A 20,802-nucleotide genomic window follows, 5' to 3' on the forward strand; every position below is an offset into this window, starting at 1 on the left:
CGTCCTTTTGCACTTTCGCCTCATCCCCGTGTTCTCCTTGTCAACTCTCCCTCTTTTCCAAATCCTCCTATTGCTTCCCTAGCTTGTTATTGCATCTTCAATCTTCATAGCCACAGAATTTTAGTTATTTTTGCTAGAAGAATCATTGGATTATATAAAATTGATGTACAATTTCTACTTCAAAAAATCAAAAATTAAAATTACTTGTAAACCAAAAGATCAAAAAACAATGAATTCAATTCGGCCATGGAAGTAAAACAACTTAACTTGGAACAATGCCGCAAATACAACCGCACAAAAAGAATCAAGAACTGAGCACAAACTCATGGCCAGATCCAAATGAATAAAAAAATAGCCAGAGAAAGAGAAGTCTGTGCAAGTGAGGTTCGATGCCGGTTCAGAACGTGATTTTTGAGGGATTGAACCCAAATCGGAAAATGGCCTCTGATGGCTTAGTATTCTCATACTGAAACTATAATGGGTTGAAGCCCACGATACAAGTTAATGCTAGCTATACTAGCCCAATACGCCTGACCAAAAAAATAATACTAGCCCAATACGTATTCTCTCAGCCCATAACACATCCGTGAGCAACTCTCTCTGAATCTCTCTCAAGCTGCCGCCATCTCCGTCGCCTTCACCGCCGCGCATTTATTCCTGTCTTTTACTAGATTGTTTGCTATTCTAATTCTCATCATATTGGTCGTTTCCGCTTCCAAGATTCAGTTATTCTTGGAAAGGGTTAAGAGTCAGCTCCAACAACTGTGATCGAGCTCAATCACTTAACCCGGGTACCTACCTGCTTCTTTTGTTTCATTCAGTCCCAGCGTGCAATCTACTTATTTGTTTATTTATTTATTCTGATTTCTGAGTATGCTATGGAACAGAGAAGTGATCGAGAATGTTGCAAAGATGGAGAAGAGCATTTACTCCTTTATGCAAGGCTGGATCTCTGAATGTTGTTTCTGGTGCCACTGGGACACGCCATAGCTACGCCAGGGTTGCTGCGGCTCCTCCACCACCCACCGAAGACAAACCTTTCACCCCCCAACCGCCACTGGTATCATATTCATAAACCTTCTTCTTTGTTATTAGAGTACTCTTCTCTATTCGAATATACTTGAGTAGAGAGCTGCGTAGCCAAATTAACGAACTAAACCTAATTGGTAGCTACTCTGATAAGGTTTCTCATTTTTATGTGGTTTTGCTTCTGTGCGAGACAAAGTATTATGCATTTTATTTGATAATTTGTGCTGTCCACTTGATTAGGTTCTGCTAAAAGAAAGCATGTGTTTTGCAGGTAAACTTAGACAAAATGTTTTGGTCTGCACCCTGTTCGTTGGCCCTGCCCCCGGATTCACCACGAAGAGTTGAAGAACCAAATTATCAGGGCATCAAGCGTTTCATTCTAAAACTCATGCTATTTTATAGTAAGCAGAGCAAGTCAATTCGAGGGGCTAATGTTGTATACCAAAGAATCATTTCGCAAGTTGATAAACCTCCGATTTATGAAGGTGTGTTCTTCTGATAGATGTAAAACTTGCTCAGATGCATTATGCAAATATGTAGCATGCACGTGTGCATTTATATCCAACCAATTCATCTTCTTATTGGTTTTTGGTCACATAATTTGACGAACAATGATTCCCATACAACATAAAACATCTGAAATATGTGTTATAGCTCGGTAGTTTGCAGACTTGGAGCTGTTTTGCTTGCATTCCCCATCTTGTAATAGGTAGTTTCTTGTTGTTCACCAATTGTGGGAAGGTGTAAAGCCTCTTCTCCCTCCCACCTTAGATTAGTATTTGTCAAACTTGTGTTAAATCTTGTAGCATTCTAAACTTCGTTATTCTGCTTGCAGTGTTTAACCTGGAGAAAACATTCAAAACAACGTTCTCTTTACTAGTACTTCATATGTGGCTATGTTTGCGTCGCTTGAAACAAGAGGGGAAGGAGGGTGTTGAATTTGGGCAGTACCTTTACGAGATATACAATCATGATGTGGAGCTGAGAGTGTCCAAAGCTGGAGTGAGTAGCCTTTTAGATTAGATATTTTTTCTCCAGGAATGTATAATTTGAAACACTCGCCTAAATACTTATATTTTATAGAATGTTAATTGTTAACCACTTAAGTAATTATCTGTTTCTTGATTTACTTATCCATTAATAGTCCCTCAATGGGGCATAATTTAACTATCCGAATTCCTTTTGTGCAAATCAGTACGAGGCATGTAGCAGTTGGTTTTTATGTTATTGAATTTTGACAATTTTGGTTTGGAATGACAGGTTAACCTCCTGTTGACTAAGTGGATGAAAGATCTGGAGAAGATATTTTACGGGAACATCGTTGCATATGACACTGCAATGCTTCCAGAGGCTAAACCTAGTGATCTTGCTACTGTTTTATGGAGGTAGGTTCTGCTCTGAAGTTATACTCCTTTCTCTGATTTTTCCTAATTTAGGTACTATATCAGTGACGAGTGACAGACGCAGTTTATCACATTATTGCTTACACCATATAATAGTTACTGGTTTTTTTCTCATTTCTTTTCTTGGTTATCACTACACTATAACAGAATAATTTCAGTTGAGTTAGTTGGCAGTTACAATTATTGTTAGTTACACAGCTCAGCAGAGTTTGTTCAGTTGTCAGAATTTGATAAACTTATTGGTGCTTACATAAATAATTTGCGTAATGAGAATAGCTCACTCTTTCAAGAATTTTATCATTTATGCAATATTCATAGTTTATCGTTATCTACAATCTTTTTTGCTTCAGGAATATTTTCTCTGATGATGGTTCATCAATGCCAGATGCTGCTGCTTCTCAGTTGGTGAATGTACGCTCTCCTCTGAATGATGTTAATAGCGGTCAATATTTTTAATTATATTCGGGGAATAGATGTTGTGTGGCATTTATAGTATACGGTTTTTGAAATTGGACAATTTGTGAAAAGTCATAACAAAGCCAATATACCGAACCTTGAGGCCTGAGGTTTCTTGAATATTCAAATAAAGTCCTTCAGCTTATTAACCGTTCGTTAACCACACCAATTGCGTCTGCTCTGGATCAAAATTTTGGCTCGGTTTGACTTTTTAAGCATTCCCCCTTTCATCTACAGGATTGATTGAAGAGACTTAAATTTTGACTTTTTTTAGACACACATTTCAAAAGAGAATTCCCCCCAGCACTTTGGCCTAAACTGTTTCCTTTGCATTTCATTTTTAATTGTATAGTTGATTTTCTATTGTTTCATCTTTCATATGAGTAAACTGAATTTCAAACCTTCATATAGGCAATGGCCAGGTATGCTCGTCGGGAAGTAAGTTGCATGACTTTAACAGGTAAAGACTGTCTCAGACCTTGTCTGTGAGAACTGTTTCTGTATGTGTCAAACTGTTAATATTAGTTGTCACAAAGTGGATGATAAATATGGGACTATGCCTATTGCTGTGTACTGTATACTAACTACGTTGTAAACTATAGTGAGTTGAAGTGCTTCCTATCACTCTGCGAAGGTCTCTCTCACTCTATATATATATATATATATATGCAGAATATCCTACTTATCTTATCTATATATTTCAAACTTCTACCCTATCAGTTCTTTTCCTGAAGAAAGTTATTTTGAATTTTAAACTTGGGTTATCCTTGGTTGTTACATGTCTTTGTACTGTTAGAATGCTTGAAACCATGAAAGAAATGATTTTGGAAGCATTCTAAGGATCTGGTGGAGATATTTATATTTCTTTTTGAGTTTTAGTTTTTGAGTTTAACCAAGATGTGAATCTTTTGAATTGGCAGATAAAGAAGCATTGTTTTCAGGAAATTTCATGTTTACCCCTTTGAAGCTTGAGAGCCAAAGTGCAAAGGCACATCAGTGATAAAGTGATTTCTAAAGTCGTGATAAATAATGGCAAGTACATTCTGTTCTTTTATTCTTTGATCTATAATTTATGAATTATTAGGTTGAAAGCTTGTAGCTTATCTATATATGGCCTTTAGATTTTATTAATTTTGTGTCCTGAAACGAGAATTGCCATACCCTGTGGCCTGTACAATGAGAAGAAGTGAAGGCAGAACTGATCGATTAGTGTAGCCTTCTGTTTCACTTTACAAAGCTTTAACAGCTTATCTTTGAGATTTATATCGAGACATCGCTTCTGTTAGCCAGTGTAACACATATTTTTTATGAGGGTAAATTAATAATTTAAACACCTTGTGTGTCTCTTTCTGGTAAGCTCAAATTATTATCAAAATTTTGTTGCGCGATTTGTGATTTATTGTAAACGTGAATTTCTTACAATCACCACTCTGCACCCTCACGCATGCCTGCTTTTATCGGCAGAAGCATGTTAGTGAGTGCACTTGGCAGAACGTCACAAATTAGGAAAATGATAATGTTACTTTTATATTTTATAATGATATTCCTCACATGATTTTTTTTTTGTACTGTATGTATAAATTTGTTAAAAAAAAAGGGGGAAGAGTGGTATTATCGTTTCCCGACAAATTATTCAAAGATATGACACTATGACCACAGTATATCTTACAAGTTACCATCAAATGAACGCTAAATAAATAATGATAATACTACTGCGTAAAGAAAAATATTAAGGGTGTGTTTTTGAAATACAATGGAATTAACATTGATTTAATTTTCAAATTAAATTCTTTGTTTGGAATACATACAAAATGATAATTTATTTGATTTGATTTGTAAATCCACGTAAATCTATATTATAACTAAGATTAAATCTTTTTAGCTGTATGTGCTCTATGTATCCACTAATCACTCTTCACTCTTTTCCACGGCTTCCTCCTTGTATCCAACTGCCATAGTCTCCTCCACCACCATAGGGGTCGCCACCTCATCCACTGCCATAACCCCTACCAAAAATAGGTAAAAAAACATCATATGAATATATGATTGGATGAAATGGCTTATTAAACATGTAAAAATCTTGATATTTGAAATTTGTCAGGAAGAGCAAGCAAAGAATAGTAGAAAAAGAGGATAAATACCATAATAACAATCATGCTAATAGATGACACACATGAGAGCATGGATTAATCCAATCAGTCATTCTCTATGTATGTATGAACCATTGCGTGGCATGTGATTAATGATGGGCATGCCATGAACAGTACTACCATACTTAGGAGGACTCAGAGCGTGAAATTCCACTTCACCATGCTCTCTTTTATAATAATAACAAGAATTTTTTTACGTACAAGTCATTTATACAAACAAGTTCAAACAAATCTTTTTAACCTAATTTACTTACGCATTATTATTTAACTAACTTTTCAATTAATGCGTGAATTTTTTTAATATTTTCGATCTATGTTCTCTTCTATCTCTGCGTTTCTCTTCCTTCGTTCTCTGTGTTCTCTTTCTTTATTTTTAAATTTTCTTTGTTCTCTACGTTTTTGAAATTAAGCCCTGAAATTAGTTTTGAACAGTTATCTAGTTGTTGAAGATAATAAATTATTCAAGTTCAAGTTGTCAATTGAACCAGAGTGAAATTGATTATTATTTTAAATCCAATCAAGTGGTTGAGGTATGGTTCGATTCTAGTTAATGTTTTCGTTAGTAATTTATGATTCTGTAGGTGAATAATGTTGTTTTTGTTTGTGAAAATTGATGTTCATCGTTGCTGGTTTGTATTGTAGAAAATTTTTGGTGTATTATAGGTTCAGACTTTTCAATTGAACAAGGGTGAATTGTATTATTGTTTTGAATTGAATCAAGTAGTGAGGTGTGGTTTGAATCTAGTTAAAGTAGTTTGTTAGTAGTTTATGATTCTGTAGTTGAATTATTTAGTTTCTGTTTGTGAAAATTGTTATGCATAGTTGATGGTTTGAATTTGAATGTAATGTATGAGTTTTGAATCTAATTTTATTATTTTTGATGATGAGTTTCGGTGTATGTTATCCTTTAATATGGTGTATTCTGGATTATTTTCGGTGTACTTTGCAGTTTCTGTGTGATGTTGATGAACAATTTGTTCCAAAAGTTGAGATGACTTTTAACACGCTTGAAGAAGTTGCAAAATTCTACAAAGATTATTCGAAAGTTACAGATTTTTCTATAAAAAATTTGGAGCAAAAATAAGAAGGGAAATGAAATTAAAAACCAATTGATTACACGTAGCAGAGAGAGGAAATGGAAATCAAACATATCTCCAACTGAGAAGACAAATCCCTCAGCTGGATTAAATTGTCATGCAAGAATTTATATATATATAGCCAAAATCAGACTAAGTAAAACATACCAATTATCTGTCGCAATAGCAGGGAGTCATCGTAAATTAAGTTTTATTGAAAAAGATGTGAGAAATTACATCACGAGAGAAGTGCAGAATGTTTCGGAACTAGATGATGCAAAAGAATTTGGAAAATACTTATTAAGAATGAAATAGAAGAATCATAATTTCTTTTTCGAGCTTGAACTTTAGGTTTATCAGTCAATTAAGATTATTTTTTGGGCCGACGCAAGAAGTAGGGCTGCCTATGAGTATTTTGGAGATGTTATTTCATTTGATATCACTTACAATACAAACAGGTAATATGCTGTTCTGGTTTAAGTATATTTTGATATCATTTTCGGTGTATAGAGATATTCTTTTGGTGTATTAATGATTTTGTTTCTGTGTCGTTGTATTCAGGTATAATCTAGTTTTTGGTTCTTTTGTTGCGGTGAATCACCACGGTCAGTCAACACTTCTAGGATGTACTTAAAAAAAAAATGAGGATACTCAATCATTCAAATGGTTATTTGAATGTTGGCTTCGTTGCTTGGGAGAAAATACCCCGAAAGGCATTTTTACCGATCAATGTACATCGATACAAAGGGCTATTGAGGCTTGTATGCCCACAACAATTCACCAGTGGTATATTTGGCATATTATGAAGAAGATCCCAAGTAAATTAAATAACTACAAACGACATGAAGAAATTGAACACGAGATGAGTTATGTTGTTTAGAACTCTTTTACAAAAGAATTATTTGATAGGAATTGGAATGATTTTTTAATGAAGAATGGTCTGGGGGACAACAAGTGATTTTCAGATAATGTTATTTTTATTAGGATTAACTAATGTTGTTAATTTTAGTATGTGTTTTGCTTGTACAGTAGAGGCGTCAAATTATAGGTTTTTTGGTGTATTTTAGTTCTGATTTAGGTTTTTTTCAGAGCTTTTCAAAAGATCATCATTTATGGATTCCAATATATCTTGGTTACCACTTCTGAGCTGGGATGAGAAGCACGCAAAGGAGCAAGAGTATGCATGCTTTTTTTAACAAGTTTATTATGCGCAACAGCTCACTTATCCAATTCGTCAAACAGTACGATAATTGCATAGGAATTAAAGAGCAGAGAGAATCGGATGCTACAGATTTTCATACCACCATACTGTGTGTAACAAAATCCTCAATAGAAGCTTAGTTTCAACATGTATATATACTCACGAGAAGTTCAGGAAAGTCCAATCACAATTAAGAGGAAAGGGGAATTGCATCATAAGATCAACGCACTCTGCTCTAGGTTATACGGTATATGAAGTTGTAGAATAGGTTTCTAATTCAACATTCAACAAGTTTGCAGTTACATACGACAGGATATTAGCTGAAATTAAATGCCAATGCTTATTATTCGAGTCAAGAGGGATATTGTGCCGTCATTCACTGAGCGCATTAAGTTTTGAGCGAGTAAATAAAATGTCACCAAGATATATATTGGAACGATAGAGCAAGAATGTAAAGAAGAGGCACACACATATCAAGAGCAGTCACGACAAGCCTCTGTTGGAGCTAAGAAGCAAGATATTTGATGATTTGGTGTTTCGGTTACAAAATATTTGTGAATTTGCATCAGAATCTGAGGAGTTGACTGCGATTCTGCACCGTGCTTACGATAACGCTATGACTGAGATGCAAGAATAAAAAGTCAAAAGTAAAGGAAAATATTCATTATCTCACCATGATACTTCGTTGGAAGATATTAACGAGTTTCAAAGCCCTTCCACGGATTATGACAAGAGGACATTCGAAAAATAGATTGGGGTCAAACACTAAAAAACATATTGCAAATGCTTCAAAGGAAAAGAAAAAGAAAAAGAAAGATTAACTGACGTAAAAGTGATGTTCTTTAAATACGAAAAATTGAGTTTCTGCATGTTAACAGTTGCTAATCACTCAAATATATACAAAAACAATATCCTTTTCTCTAGTTATAGCATAAAGCGGATAATAGATATAGTACACCTCAATTCACACGAAATACAATAAAAAAATTTTCAAATACACTGAAACAACAACAAAATACACCAAAACATTTTCAACAAGTTCTGAGACCAACGCAGTTCGAAATATGCAAACACTCAAACATGCACAAAAACAAATTCAAATGCTTCAAACATATATAGATATTGGTTAAAATATACGACAAAAATTATGTAATATTTTTACACTGATCTAACATAACAGTTATGTCGACCTAACAATTTTACTTCGAAATGAAGCGTATAATCAGAACAATAATCATTGAAAGGCAAGAACATTAAATAAAGAGATTTATGAGTTTGTAGCGTTTTGCGATCAGAATGAAAGAGAGAAAAGTGAGAAAACTGTAAGATTAGTGAATATTACCTTCAATAATCTTGTGTTTTCTTTTTGTGTTTGATGTTGAAGATTTCGAATTTAACTTTAAAACTTATTCAGTTTTCACGACGATTTAGAGAAATTTTTAAAAAATTTTGATATTTATTTGAATTTTGAGTGTTGTAGTTTTGATCGTCAGAAAAAAATTATTTGTCATAATAATTTTTGTATTATTTAAAAATTAAAAAAGCACTGTTTATATGCAATTTAAATTGAGAGTTAATTTGATTAGATTTGGATGAATTTATATAAATTTATATGTAAAAAAAGTTTGCATGCCTAACATGCCTGTAATAATAATAAGAGATACATTAATATCTAAATTATCATTAATGAAGTCAACAAAATAGATCACGATCACAATAACCAATAGCCAGTAGCCATTTGACCCAGCGATCAAAACAAATCTAATTTCTAGATGGCAGCACCACTGAAATATGGTTAATTAGAATCCAAAGTTTTGAATTTGAGATGAGTAAGTGGACGCAGTGTAATTAGCAAATAAGCTGCACATTTTCCGCAGCAGTGAGCAGATGAGCGTGTTCCCATAGCCATGCTTTGTCTGTATTGCATGTATCCTTTCCCACTTGCTACGGCACCTACTTTAATTTAGTTTATATGGGTAAGTAACACAAGAGTAAAGGAATCCCATTCCCAATATCCATTCCCCCCTGCCTTGGTTGGAACTTACAACTACCGCCCTTACCTCTCAAGCAACACCACTTTTAAGTTTTAACCATATATTCATATACGAGGAGTGTTAAGACCATCAATTTTTGTAATTTGTAGTTATTAAATAGTTATTAATGATATTTTTAATGGTGTGAGATTTTATTTAATGGTATAAGATTATTCACTTTTTTTTACTAGTTACTGACTAGAATTTTGCCCTTTGAAGCCTACTACCTCAAGCATGCAAGGAGGAAAAAGAAGATCATCGTCAAAGCGATATACCAACAAGTGTGCTTCTTTGGTTAAGGAGCAGCGTGCTCGTCTCTACATCCTACGCCGCTGTGCCGCCATGCTTCTCTGTTGGTACATTCAAGGAGATGACTGACCCTTCTTGCTTCTTGCTTCTTTGCTCATTAGGGATTGCTTGGCTACATTGCACTCTGCTGTCATCCACTACTCTACTCGCTCTCTCTTTTTGACCCATGGCTGGGTTTTGTTGCTGATAGGAGACCTAGCTAGCTTTGTATGTGGTGGATTCCCTCAGTGCTGCATGCTTTTTCCACAATCTCATGATGACCATCATGCAAGCCCTGCATCAATTACTCTCTATCATCACTCTATCAATTGTCCAATAACGAAAACAAGATTATTTGTTTGCTCTATATTATTTTTAATTCAATCATGAGAATATTATGTTATATATTGCTTACTTAACACTTACCCTCCATATATATGTAGATGTCAACCCGCTTCACGTTTCTAGTCATCATATGAAATTTGCAAATTTAATTTCACTATTAAACCATATTCTCTTTCTTAATCAATTGAACTCGTTTAACTGAGTCAGTGTTGATTTATTAATGTTCAAATTTATATCTATTTGTAGTTTTGTAATCCTAAAAGATGAGATGGGTCAAATTCTGCGGTAAAGCCTCATAACCAAAGAATTACGGCTCTGTCCTTTCCTTTTCCGCCCGATGAAAAAGAATAAGCAAATTCTCCAAATTAAAACTTAAAAACGTAAAATAATAAAAACAAAGAAGCTAAGTAAAGTTCAAAAAGCAACTGAAGCAGTATAATTGATTGTCTTGTATCCAAGTCCTTGAATAAAAAGACGTAAAGTAGTAGATAGCAAAATTTCAAGGATCAGCGGAATCTAGAAAGAGACATAAGTAGGCATGCACTTAACCGTGAGTGCAATAGGCAACAAAGTGACAAGAATGATGAAGGTTTTTGAATTGGACGGGAACACATGCACAAGTGTGGCGGCCCCTGGATGAAGAAAGGGTGAAAGTGTGACATATTTTGCGTAGATTGCGCAGCTTAATCTTCATAATTAGGGGGTGGGGCAATGCCATGCGAGTGGATTCCTAATCATATCAATTAATGATTAGGGACACCACCATAGCCGGCATTGCTAACTTTAATTTGTGTACAGTAGAGGATGATGAATCATGCATGCTACGATAAGCCACTAGCTGCTTCATTGCTATATATAAAAGAAGTAAAGAACTAAGTACTTCATTGTAAACACAATGGGTAATGTGAAGAATATCATCATAGCGTTCTTGGCACCCCTTCCATCCATCCTCTTCTACCTTTCATTCCTCAACCACTATCACTACTCACCCACTTCACACCATCCATCTCTCTGGAAATGGTGCTATGACCACCCTCTCCTGTTAGCAAATGTGCTCTTCTTTTTCAACGTCAACGTCCTCTTCTGGCTCGTTGCTCTCCTCCAGTCCAGCCACTGGGTAAGCCATGTTACTATGATACAAAGAGTTTAGAAAAAAAACGAAAAATTATTTAAAAAAGTACTATTTTTATTATTCATATTTCTCATCTGTGATTACAAGATTTTTCTAATATATAGACCAACAGTACAATAAAGGTACACTCGTTATGGAATAATATCCTAATAAATTACATTGATTTTTTTTCTAATCCTCTTTGATATTTTTCTGATTTTGTTCCCTAATTATGATATTCTAATAGGCCACACTGCTCAGTTCTCTGTATTTACTTTACTCTCATCTTTAAGTGAAACTGATTTTTTTTGTGCAGATGATTGACCCGTATTGGACAGTGATACCGGTGATTCTTGTTCATTACTACGCATCTCACCCTGTGGCTCAATACGATTGGTGGAGGTCGAGGATCCTGATCGTGCTGACATGGGTGTGGAGTATGAGGCTCCTTCACAACTACTTGAGGCGAGAGAATTGGCAATGGGGTCAGAGGGAGGATTGGCGCTTCACTGAAATGGCCCGCCAATACGGAACCCATTGGTGGTGGGCTTCCTTCTTCGCCATCTACCTTCCTCACCAGATATTTCTCATTGCATTATCCCTCCCCATGTATGTTGTCCACTCCTCCGTGGATCAGCCTCTCACCATGTGGGACATGGTAGCGCTTCTTCTCTGTGTATCCGGCATTGCCATCGCCTACCTTGCAGACACACAGCTCCACAACTTTGTGAAGCTAAGACAAGGTGGCGAAGCAGTGGTTCCTGTCCTTGAGACTGGGCTGTGGTATTATTCACGCCATCCGAATTACTTCGGGGAACAGGTGTGGTGGTGGGGGGTGTTTGTGTTTGCGTGGAGCATGGGACATGGATGGACCTTTGTAGGAGCATTCACCAATAGCATGTGCTTGGCTTATGTCACAAAGCTTGTGGAGGATCGAATGCTGAAGCAAGGTTACAGAACAGAGGCTTATACCCTTTATCAGCGAACAACTTCGGTTTGGGTGCCTTGGTTCAAGTCACACCACCTTAAAACTAAGAATGCTTGACCTTCACTTATTTCATCTTCATCCCATCCTAACCACAGATTAAGTGGCTGGCTGGGGTGTTGGATTCCAATTTGCTATAAATTTTAATTACTTTTCTGTTTCCATGTCAACTCAACTGGACCATAAGATAATTAACGACAAAAAAAAGTGTTGAATTTGCACCCGTGATCACGGGAATAAAATATTACAGAAACCCGCACGATCTCACTTGGTTTAGTTTATTATCCATAGCTTCAGGATCACATGTCCATAATTCAATCTGGAAGCGATGTCTTCTTTCTTTTCTTCCAAAAAAAAAAAGAAAAGCTAAATTGCCTACCTAACTAGCAGTTCAATGATCGCAATTAATCCTGAACTCTGTAAAATCCCCACAAAAAATGGAGAGAGTTCAAGCTGGCAAAATCACTTATTTATAAATATACTATATAGTCTTAGAAGTTAGAACCCTAACATTCATCTTCATTCAAAAGCACTTATTACTAAAGAGGATGGTAATTAATTTCATTTAACAAGCCATTAAAAAAGAAAACATACTTTTACTAGAAAAATATTTAATTTATTTTCATAGAAGGATATCACTTAAAAATGTTATAAAAATGTATAATTTATATATAAAAAAATAAATAAAAATTTAAGTACAATTGACTTTCCATGAAGTTGGTAATTGAAAATCGTTAAATAATTTAGATAATTTAATTGATTTGACTATATTTTTATCTAAAGACTCTCGATTTTTAAATTTAGGTGAAAATATCTTTTTTTCTACAAATATAATATAGATTGATGGATAGATAAGATGAACGTGGACAGAGGGTGATGAAGTGGTCAACGAATGTGATGTGAGCTCAATCATGTAGCATCCTGCCTGCTTGCCTTAGGAATATCCTTTGCCAATCCGCAAATTTTTTCTTTATTTGTTATTTGTTTTTGGGTGACGGTTCACATTGTGTGGATCCATATCCACGGAGGCAACAGTGGAGTCAAAATGAGTTTGATAGAAATCAGCAACCCGTGAACCGACTCAACTCAAGTATAGTTTAGTAGCAGCACCCAAATCACCGTTGAATCAGCGATGAATTACACTGCTGCTGCGTTGGCCATACTCTGTTGGATTTGCATCTGCACACCGAAGGAGGCAGAGGGAGCTGACAAGAAGCTTCGGTTTGGGAAAAATGGAGAGTTCAAGATTTTACAGGTTGCAGATATGCACTTCGCCGACGGCAAGAAAACCCGCTGCCTCGACGTCTTGCCTTCTCAATATCGTTCCTGCACTGACCTCAACACCACTTCCTTCATTCAAAGGATGATTCTGGCTGAGAAACCCGACCTTATTGTCTTCACTGGGGATAATATCTTTGGATTTGATTCCTCCGATTCCGCTAAATCAATGGATGCCGCATTTGCTCCTGCAATTGCTTCCAACATTCCCTGGGTCGCTATTCTCGGCAACCACGATCAGGAAGGATCCCTTTCCAGGGAGGGAGTCATGAAATACATTGTTTCCATGAAAAACACTTTGTCTCAACTCAATCCTCCGCAAGTACACCTTATTGACGGTTTCGGCAACTATAACCTACAAGTTGGAGGCGTTCAAGGCTCTTCTTTTCAAAATAAGTCGGTGCTCAATTTGTACTTTCTTGATAGTGGAGATTACTCAAAGGTTCCTTTCATTCCTGGCTATGGTTGGATCAAACCCTCGCAGCAGCTTTGGTTCCAACGAACATCTGAAAAGCTTCAGGTACATTGAAAATTAAAGATCCAGTGAACAGTTTCCATCTGTTTCTCGTTTCAATAACGGTTTTTATTTACTCTTTGCTTGCTCTGCAGAAAGAATACAAGAAGGCACCACTGCCTCAGAAACAGTCTGCTCCTGGTCTTGCATACTTTCACATCCCATTGCCTGAATATGGTAGCTTTGACTCATCAAACTTTACAGGTGTGAAGCAAGAACCGATTAGCTCTGCTTCTGTCAATTCTGGCTTCTTCACAACATTGGTTGAAGCAGGAGATGTGAAGGCTGTTTTCACTGGCCACGATCACGTGAATGACTTCTGTGGCCAGTTAACTGGTATACACCTTTGTTATGCCGGGGGATTCGGATATCATGCTTATGGGAAAGCTGGATGGTCAAGGAGAGCAAGAGTGGTGGTTGCTAACTTGGAGAAAACAGAGAATGGAGCTTGGCAAGATGTCAAGTCTATTAAAACATGGAAACGCCTCGATGATCGACATCTTACAGAAATTGATGGTCAGGTCTTATGGAGCAACAGTTTTTCTGGTGAGATTAACAATTCTCTTACTCTATTCCGTATTCTTAAACTTGTGCTATGCTCTTAAAAGGTTGGAACCTGTGGGCCCAGACTCAGGATATGAAGAAAATGTGCTCTGTAATTGTTTCTTTGCATATCTGAGTTTAGAAAAATTATACAATAGGAAAAAAGATGACAATTTGTTTGACGGGGTTTGAAAGCTATAAGCTGAACTAGGTTACTGAGTCTAGGATATAAACAATGTGCAGATTAACTCGATTTCTTTTATTACAATTATGTCCATTATATGATGGTTTCTGCTACTTTACTTACTAATGCTGTTTAAAGCAATAATAAGCACAGTTATTTCAAATTTCCGTTACTCGTTAGTCTAGGCATTGTTGCTAATTAGAAGATGGATATGTATAACAAGTATAGTTGAAATCAAAATTGATGAGCTTCTCATGAACATTACTACGTTGAACAATAATTAGCATTCTTTTTCCACCCTACTTTTTCTCGATGAACATACACGGAACCTTAAAGTATATAGTATGAGCTTGTTTATCATATTCTGTGAGTTGCATGAACAAATGATAATTTCTTTTCCCAATTATGTTTGAAACAAGAAGCGTATATTATGCCATGATGGTGCTATTGAAGAAATTGTTATTTGCAACTTCTTAAGATTATAGCTTCTTGATAAATTTTTCTGTTCTGTTATTCTATCTCCTTTGATTCAATTGTTTATTCTGGTTTCTGTTGTAACAGGGAACCGCAGGAAGAAGCATGATGGTGGCTCTTAAAAACCTCTACTTTGGAGGGCCTCACGGGCAACTATTATACGTATATTTTCATCAGTGTAACCTCTCTGATCTGTTATTCATATTTATGTGATCAAGTCCTATAATTAGATGTAGCAAGACAGGATCACTTGGAAAAGAATAAACGAAAGAAAGTTCATGATCTTGCTGCAACCGTTGTATGCTATGCAATTGCAACTATGTAACCACACGTAGAACACTATTGTTTAAAATTGCTTTTGCAGATGGAATCATCAATCATCATGAAGAGAAGTTTTGTTTGTTTTTACAAGTTTTTGATGGAGTGATCTAATAGGAAGCGAATGTAGATTTCTAAGTGCATGGTAATTTATGCTATCTCATGTTCACAGCTCAAAATTCATCAAGCTTGATTAGCAAGCTAGGCACACAGCAGAAGAGGAGCATCATTTTATACCAATGCTTGGTGAAATTAAACTATGGCTTAGCTTCACATAAATCAATTATATAACTTGTAGCAGGGATAGTAAGTAGTGTTAGTTGTATTATTTGTGTATACCGATGGTAGCGGTACAAGGATATTATTAAGCAAACCAACGATTACTTCAAGTGACAATGAATGTTGGTTCACGTTACTGAGCCTTGATAAGAGCATTTATAGGCCTTCTATTAACCCAAAAACACGTTGGATAAGAACAAAAAATTCTCAGCTCATATTTTATAGCGTGGTGTTTAGTAACCGAGTTCGGTTATGTCTCTAACTCGAAGTGATTGGTTTTATGCAAGTGATAGATAGGTAAATTTGTGTTCTTTCATTAGACTTTTTGTAGTGGAGTCTGCTTTTGGTTATTTCAGAGCATTGGCAAAATGTCAAGTAAAGATTCAGCAGGTTAACAAGGACGCGAGATCCCCACCTCTATGCTAGTTACCTGAATTTACATTCATGGCATCTATAGATTTATTAGATAGGTGTTTGTACATTGAATTATCATGCATTCTGTGCATGATATAGAAGTAGTAACCATGTTACAATTCTTTCAACTCACGTGCATAGATGACAAACCCTCCTTCCTAATCACTTGGGTTAAACAAATGCAGCAATGTTTCCCCCAGGATTGCAGTCTCATCCGATCCATAGTTGTTCTTACTTCTACTTCTTAATTGCCAGTGTTGTCATCACTTGGGGGTGAAAGCCTGTAGTTGATGAGAGATGATACAATCAGCTTAGAAAAAGAGAGATTAAAATGGTGAGCATATATGAATTAGGTGGGTTGTGAGGACTTACAGCAAAAATGGTAGCATGGCCGGGATCAGCAAGGTGGGCAAAGAGGTTGTCAATGGGACCAGTGCCGGTGTAGATGTGCTGGAACCAAGCACCCATGACAGCCAACATGGCGAGCCTGCCATTCTTGATCTCCTTAGTTCTCAATTCCTTGATCTTTTCAGGAGAGCCAGTGCCCCATCCGAGAGGGTCAAACCAGAGGCCACCGGGGTAACCAACATCGGTGCCAGTGAGCTTGTTGTTTGGGAAAATGGGGTCGGTATTGACACAGCCTGGCTTGATGATGTCAGCCCACCTCCTTCCCTCTGCCCATCCAATGAAGATGAGCTCAACTATGAAGAGCGTGGTTGTGTCCGTGAAGTACTCCTGTTCTCCAGCTGTGTACCACGATGGCGTGTTGAGCACGCCAATCTTTGTTAGGAATTCAGGAATGAAGATGCCCGCAGCACCCAGCATTGCCCACCTGCAGTGCACCAGCTCTGCCTGCACATTCCATCTCAGGCTCTCAGGATCAGACCCCAGACCAAGTGGATCAAACCCAAAGTCTCCAGGGAGGCTGCCATCAAGCCATGGAGGAGGCGTGCTTCCTGGGAACCACAGGGGTCTCTCAGGGTCAGCCGCTGCTGCACATACTCTTGTGCTCGATACTCCTCTAACGCCTGTTGCCTTCTTAGCCGCCCTCTTCAACTTCCTCCCACTTAGGAATGAAGCTTTTGTGTTTGGACTAGAGATGCCAACAGCTGCAATGGCAGAGGAAGCATAAGCGGAAGCCATGATTGGAGTGTGTATGCAATGTGGAATATGGAGGGAGGCTCTTATCTCGAAAGATAGGAGGGCCAATCTGAGATAGCGAGTTGCCATGTGGCAGTAAGAATCTCATTCTCATGGGATAGGTATACGTGGAAATCTGGTGCTTCTCCTTCACACGCTCCAAACTCCCGAATGCTTTTGGCTTGCATTAAAAAAATCTCTTAGCCCCTCACCAACACCACAACCTGGATTCTCGTAATCTTTTACATAAATAAATAGAAATAATTGTCATACATTATTATTAGATTGATTCAAAAAGTTTGATTTAGTTACGAAAAATATATTTTTGATATAAATTAAAATTATTTGAGACAAAATTAAAACAAAATAAAATTTAAAATATGTTTTAAATTTTTGATAAATTTTAAAAATAAAATTTTTTTTATCTTATAATTTAACTATAATTTATTACATCTCAATAAATTATTTAATACAATCCGTTAACCTTGGATTAAATTCTTCCAAAATACGAAAATTTATAAAATAAAAAAGTCATAATCTAATTGCCTTTAAATTAATATAGTAGAACTTACAGATAAAAGTTACAAATTAATTTTTTTTTATTACTTTACAATTTTCTCGGTTTAAAGAATATTCTTTTCTTAGCTTCAAAATTCTAATTACACCCTCGGCCTCTTTCAACGCATTTAGTATTAGTATTCAGCATCAAGGGTTTATGTATTATCGAACAGTACAGTCATTCCAATGGTTAGTATTTTGTTGCTACGGACTCTTTGAAACTGCAAGGGTAACATTCAATATGTTCAATTCACTGCAGAATGCAGATGACAGTAATATTGGCGTTTTGCCACATCGATTCTGAGCAGTTTAGGACCCGCTTTTGTGAAGTAGGAAAATCTGGGAACAAATTAAAGGATAATGAATGGGAAGACTTTTATTATTACACTTTTCTTAATGTTCTTAATGCACCTGATCGACGTGAACCTAACCTATACGTATATGACCTGAAATCGAAAAAGCTCTTCTATTCAAATCGACTAGGTATTAATTATATATTCACAGTTTAAGACAAAAACAAGATTTCAGATGTTAAAGTCGAATTGACACTACAATTTTACGTATATGGTTATATATACATACCTGAATTTAACGTTTTGAAGATCTTTACTACACCCATGCGCCCATGCCTCGATCTCATGATTAAGCCATCTTGTCTCTGTGTTAGAATTTTTAGTTGTGACTTGTTTTTTCTTCTTAATTCAAACCCTCGTAAAGATCTAATTAGAAAGTGAAAAGACTCAAATAGAACATCACATAAGCCACAAAAGACACGCCCAAAAACTAGGGGTGCACGCGAATCGGATTGAATTGGATATAATCAAAATCTCGATCCGATCAGTACTAAAATCATCTCATCAGATTCTATATCTATAATTTTTAAGTTTGGATTTATCCGATCTGATTCGCAATTTGCAGATCAGATAAGATATCAGATATATTTGCAACACATACAAATCTTTTTAATAGCTTAATTTTTATTAAAAAATATTAATAAATTTTTTTCTATCTTTTAAATATGTTTATTCTTAAAATAATATTAAACATATTTTTCTTAAATAATAAAATTAAAATAATACAACATATATAATAATTATTAGTTAAAATAAAATATAAAAAAATATTGATTTATTTATTTATTTTTGTGAATTTGCAGATATGCAGATACTTACATAAAATTCGCAATCCGATCCTATAAATATGCGGATTGAATCCATATTTACAATTTTCAAATCAAATTCAAATAAATACCGCTAATTTTAAATCGAATTCTATCTATAAATACCCCTAACCAAAACCGAAAAGATCATGAAAACAAAACACAAATATCATAAACATCAATATAAGCAAGTGAGTCTAGCAACATATAGAACACAATTAATACAAAAACTGGCCATCACCAAAGATGTAGTATCATAGGTCACGTCCACGTTAATCCTTACTTGCAACATGAAAGAATGCCATTCCAACTCCAGTAGTGTCTAATTCTCGTACTTAGACTTTTTGGTGGTTAAGACTTAATCGCTAAATATATATGTATATATATTATAAGGAAAAAATCTACACTTATATCTAATTTCCTTAACAACTAACGAATTCATTACCTTTATCTCTAAAAAGATCAGACAAAACGTGTGTTTTTAAAAACTAAATCTTCAAACAAATATTATTCCTCAACCACTCGTTAATAGATCCGTATCTCACCCTCTGGGACCCCACAAGATTGAGCTAATAATCAATGCAATAATGGCAGGCCAGGTGACGGAGATGGTTAAAAACTCAGAAGATGCTTGCTCTAATGCTATGCATATGGTTTATTATAATATAAAGTTTATTAAATAGTAATGAGTATGATAAATTTGTAATTCTATCTAATATTTGGTGTTGCATGTAATATAATTATGCATATATACAAGAAGAATTACCAATTCAATGTTGTAATGTAATGAGAAGCAGAAAAACAATGTAATGTGTTCAACTCCCACATGCATGTTATCATGGACACTCAATTCGAGACCCATATGGTACGTCACAGTGTGGAACGGAAGATGCTTCGTACACATTACATTCTCTTGTTCCTTTCAAATTCGGTGCAATAACAAAACAAAAATCACACAAATGGAAAGGATCGGAAAACACAAGGCATGTGAGAGATCGAGATCTATCAGCTATAGCACAGTTTCTCTGATCTAGATAGGAATCAATTAAAACCTTGATGTACTTGCAAAACCAGTTTAGGTTTTGCATTTAACAAGGCACCATAAATGTTCGTATAGTGCAGTACTTTTCACTACAGATTAGTGTTGTTTACGACTCTTTCAATTCTTCTTCCATACTAATCTATTTGTTTTCCCTTTTATATCAATAATAAATAATAGATTTAAAATGTGTTCAAATAATATATATGTGTGGTCATCACTTACTATTATTATTATTATTATTATTATTTTATTACCGGACCACCAAGGCAGCAACATATATGATATATACGAATTAAACCAGTCTGATATGGTCTCTCTGGTCCTCTACTTTTTTGGCCGGCTGCATGGTCCTCACACGCATTTATTTAATGTACATGCATCTATCTAATCCGTTATCTTATCATTTTGATTAAAAAGACAAACAAAATCTACTGCAGAGGAGGGATCTACCATTTTTGCGAAAACTTCTGCGACATATATCACACTTGCTACCTATATATAGTGGTGGACAAGGCCAATTAAAACAATCTTTATATGTGTAACACTTACTTTATTTTATATATATATCTTAATTAATTAGGCCATGTTACCTTAGCTTACTCGCTCGCTGCTTTATGGCAACAGTAGAGTATCAGTCAACTTCCATATTGTAACTCATAAAACCTAAAACCCTAAAATTAAAGGATCTCACAAATTAGCTTGGCCTTCATTCTTAAACATGAATGATTTTAAAACTGGTGACAACTCACGTCTTTTCACGTGAAATTAATAGTTGAAAATAATTATGTAATAACTTAGTTAAATTTATTAAATTATATAATA

The 20,802-nt window shown here is 35.5% G+C and overlaps 5 protein-coding genes across 5 annotated transcripts; 4 read left to right on the plus strand and 1 right to left on the minus strand.

Annotated features, from left to right (window-relative positions):
- The first annotated feature begins 612 nt into the window (after positions 1-612).
- On the plus strand, positions 613-4,221 carry LOC107491886 (uncharacterized). The gene is made up of 8 exons (XM_016112802.3): positions 613-791; positions 888-1,060; positions 1,301-1,514; positions 1,865-2,031; positions 2,290-2,414; positions 2,783-2,843; positions 3,300-3,348; positions 3,809-4,221. Exons 2-8 carry the CDS (start codon positions 902-904, stop codon positions 3,886-3,888), a joined length of 855 nt encoding a protein of 284 aa, XP_015968288.1. The 5' UTR covers positions 613-791; positions 888-901; the 3' UTR covers positions 3,889-4,221.
- A 5,338-nt stretch (positions 4,222-9,559) lies between these two features.
- On the plus strand, positions 9,560-10,041 carry LOC107491887 (small polypeptide DEVIL 22-like). Its single transcript, XM_016112803.3, has one exon. It carries the CDS (start codon positions 9,583-9,585, stop codon positions 9,724-9,726), a length of 144 nt encoding a protein of 47 aa, XP_015968289.1. The 5' UTR covers positions 9,560-9,582; the 3' UTR covers positions 9,727-10,041.
- Positions 10,042-10,249: 208 nt separating this feature from the next.
- LOC107491885 (uncharacterized protein C594.04c) lies at positions 10,250-12,247 on the plus strand. Its single transcript, XM_016112801.3, has 3 exons — positions 10,250-10,266; positions 10,852-11,098; positions 11,409-12,247. The coding sequence occupies exons 1-3, from the start codon at positions 10,250-10,252 to the stop codon at positions 12,135-12,137; spliced, it is 993 nt and encodes a 330-aa protein (XP_015968287.2). The 3' UTR covers positions 12,138-12,247.
- Positions 12,248-12,936: 689 nt separating this feature from the next.
- Positions 12,937-15,481, plus strand: LOC107491888 (probable inactive purple acid phosphatase 29). Its single transcript, XM_016112804.3, has 3 exons — positions 12,937-13,875; positions 13,965-14,415; positions 15,158-15,481. Exons 1-3 carry the CDS (start codon positions 13,210-13,212, stop codon positions 15,190-15,192), a joined length of 1,152 nt encoding a protein of 383 aa, XP_015968290.1. The 5' UTR covers positions 12,937-13,209; the 3' UTR covers positions 15,193-15,481.
- Positions 15,482-16,027: 546 nt separating this feature from the next.
- LOC107491889 (chlorophyll a-b binding protein 7, chloroplastic) lies at positions 16,028-17,356 on the minus strand. Its single transcript, XM_016112805.3, has 2 exons — positions 16,454-17,356; positions 16,028-16,362 (listed from the first exon to the last, which is right to left on the minus strand). The coding sequence occupies exons 1-2, from the start codon at positions 17,309-17,311 to the stop codon at positions 16,345-16,347; spliced, it is 876 nt and encodes a 291-aa protein (XP_015968291.1). The 5' UTR covers positions 17,312-17,356; the 3' UTR covers positions 16,028-16,344.
- Between the last annotated feature and the right edge of the window lie 3,446 nt (positions 17,357-20,802).

Source organism: Arachis duranensis, chromosome 6 (assembly GCF_000817695.3).
Source record: "Arachis duranensis cultivar V14167 chromosome 6, aradu.V14167.gnm2.J7QH, whole genome shotgun sequence".
Taxonomy (NCBI): domain Eukaryota; kingdom Viridiplantae; phylum Streptophyta; class Magnoliopsida; order Fabales; family Fabaceae; genus Arachis; species Arachis duranensis.

Coding starts and splice junctions, on each gene's coding strand:
- LOC107491889 (XM_016112805.3), bottom strand. CDS start 17,311: ATGGCAACTCGCTATCTCAGATTGGCCCTCCTATCTTTCGAGATAAGA.
- LOC107491886 (XM_016112802.3), top strand. CDS start 902: ATGTTGCAAAGATGGAGAAGAGCATTTACTCCTTTATGCAAGGCTGGA. Junction 2,032..2,289: donor TGAGAGTGTCCAAAGCTGGA/GTGAGTAGCCTT, acceptor TTGGAATGACAG/GTTAACCTCCTGTTGACTAA. Junction 2,415..2,782: donor CTTGCTACTGTTTTATGGAG/GTAGGTTCTGCT, acceptor TTTTTGCTTCAG/GAATATTTTCTCTGATGATG.
- LOC107491888 (XM_016112804.3), top strand. CDS start 13,210: ATGAATTACACTGCTGCTGCGTTGGCCATACTCTGTTGGATTTGCATC. Junction 13,876..13,964: donor GAACATCTGAAAAGCTTCAG/GTACATTGAAAA, acceptor CTTGCTCTGCAG/AAAGAATACAAGAAGGCACC. Junction 14,416..15,157: donor ATGGAGCAACAGTTTTTCTG/GTGAGATTAACA, acceptor CTGTTGTAACAG/GGAACCGCAGGAAGAAGCAT.
- LOC107491887 (XM_016112803.3), top strand. CDS start 9,583: ATGCAAGGAGGAAAAAGAAGATCATCGTCAAAGCGATATACCAACAAG.
- LOC107491885 (XM_016112801.3), top strand. Junction 11,099..11,408: donor TCCTCCAGTCCAGCCACTGG/GTAAGCCATGTT, acceptor TTTTTTGTGCAG/ATGATTGACCCGTATTGGAC.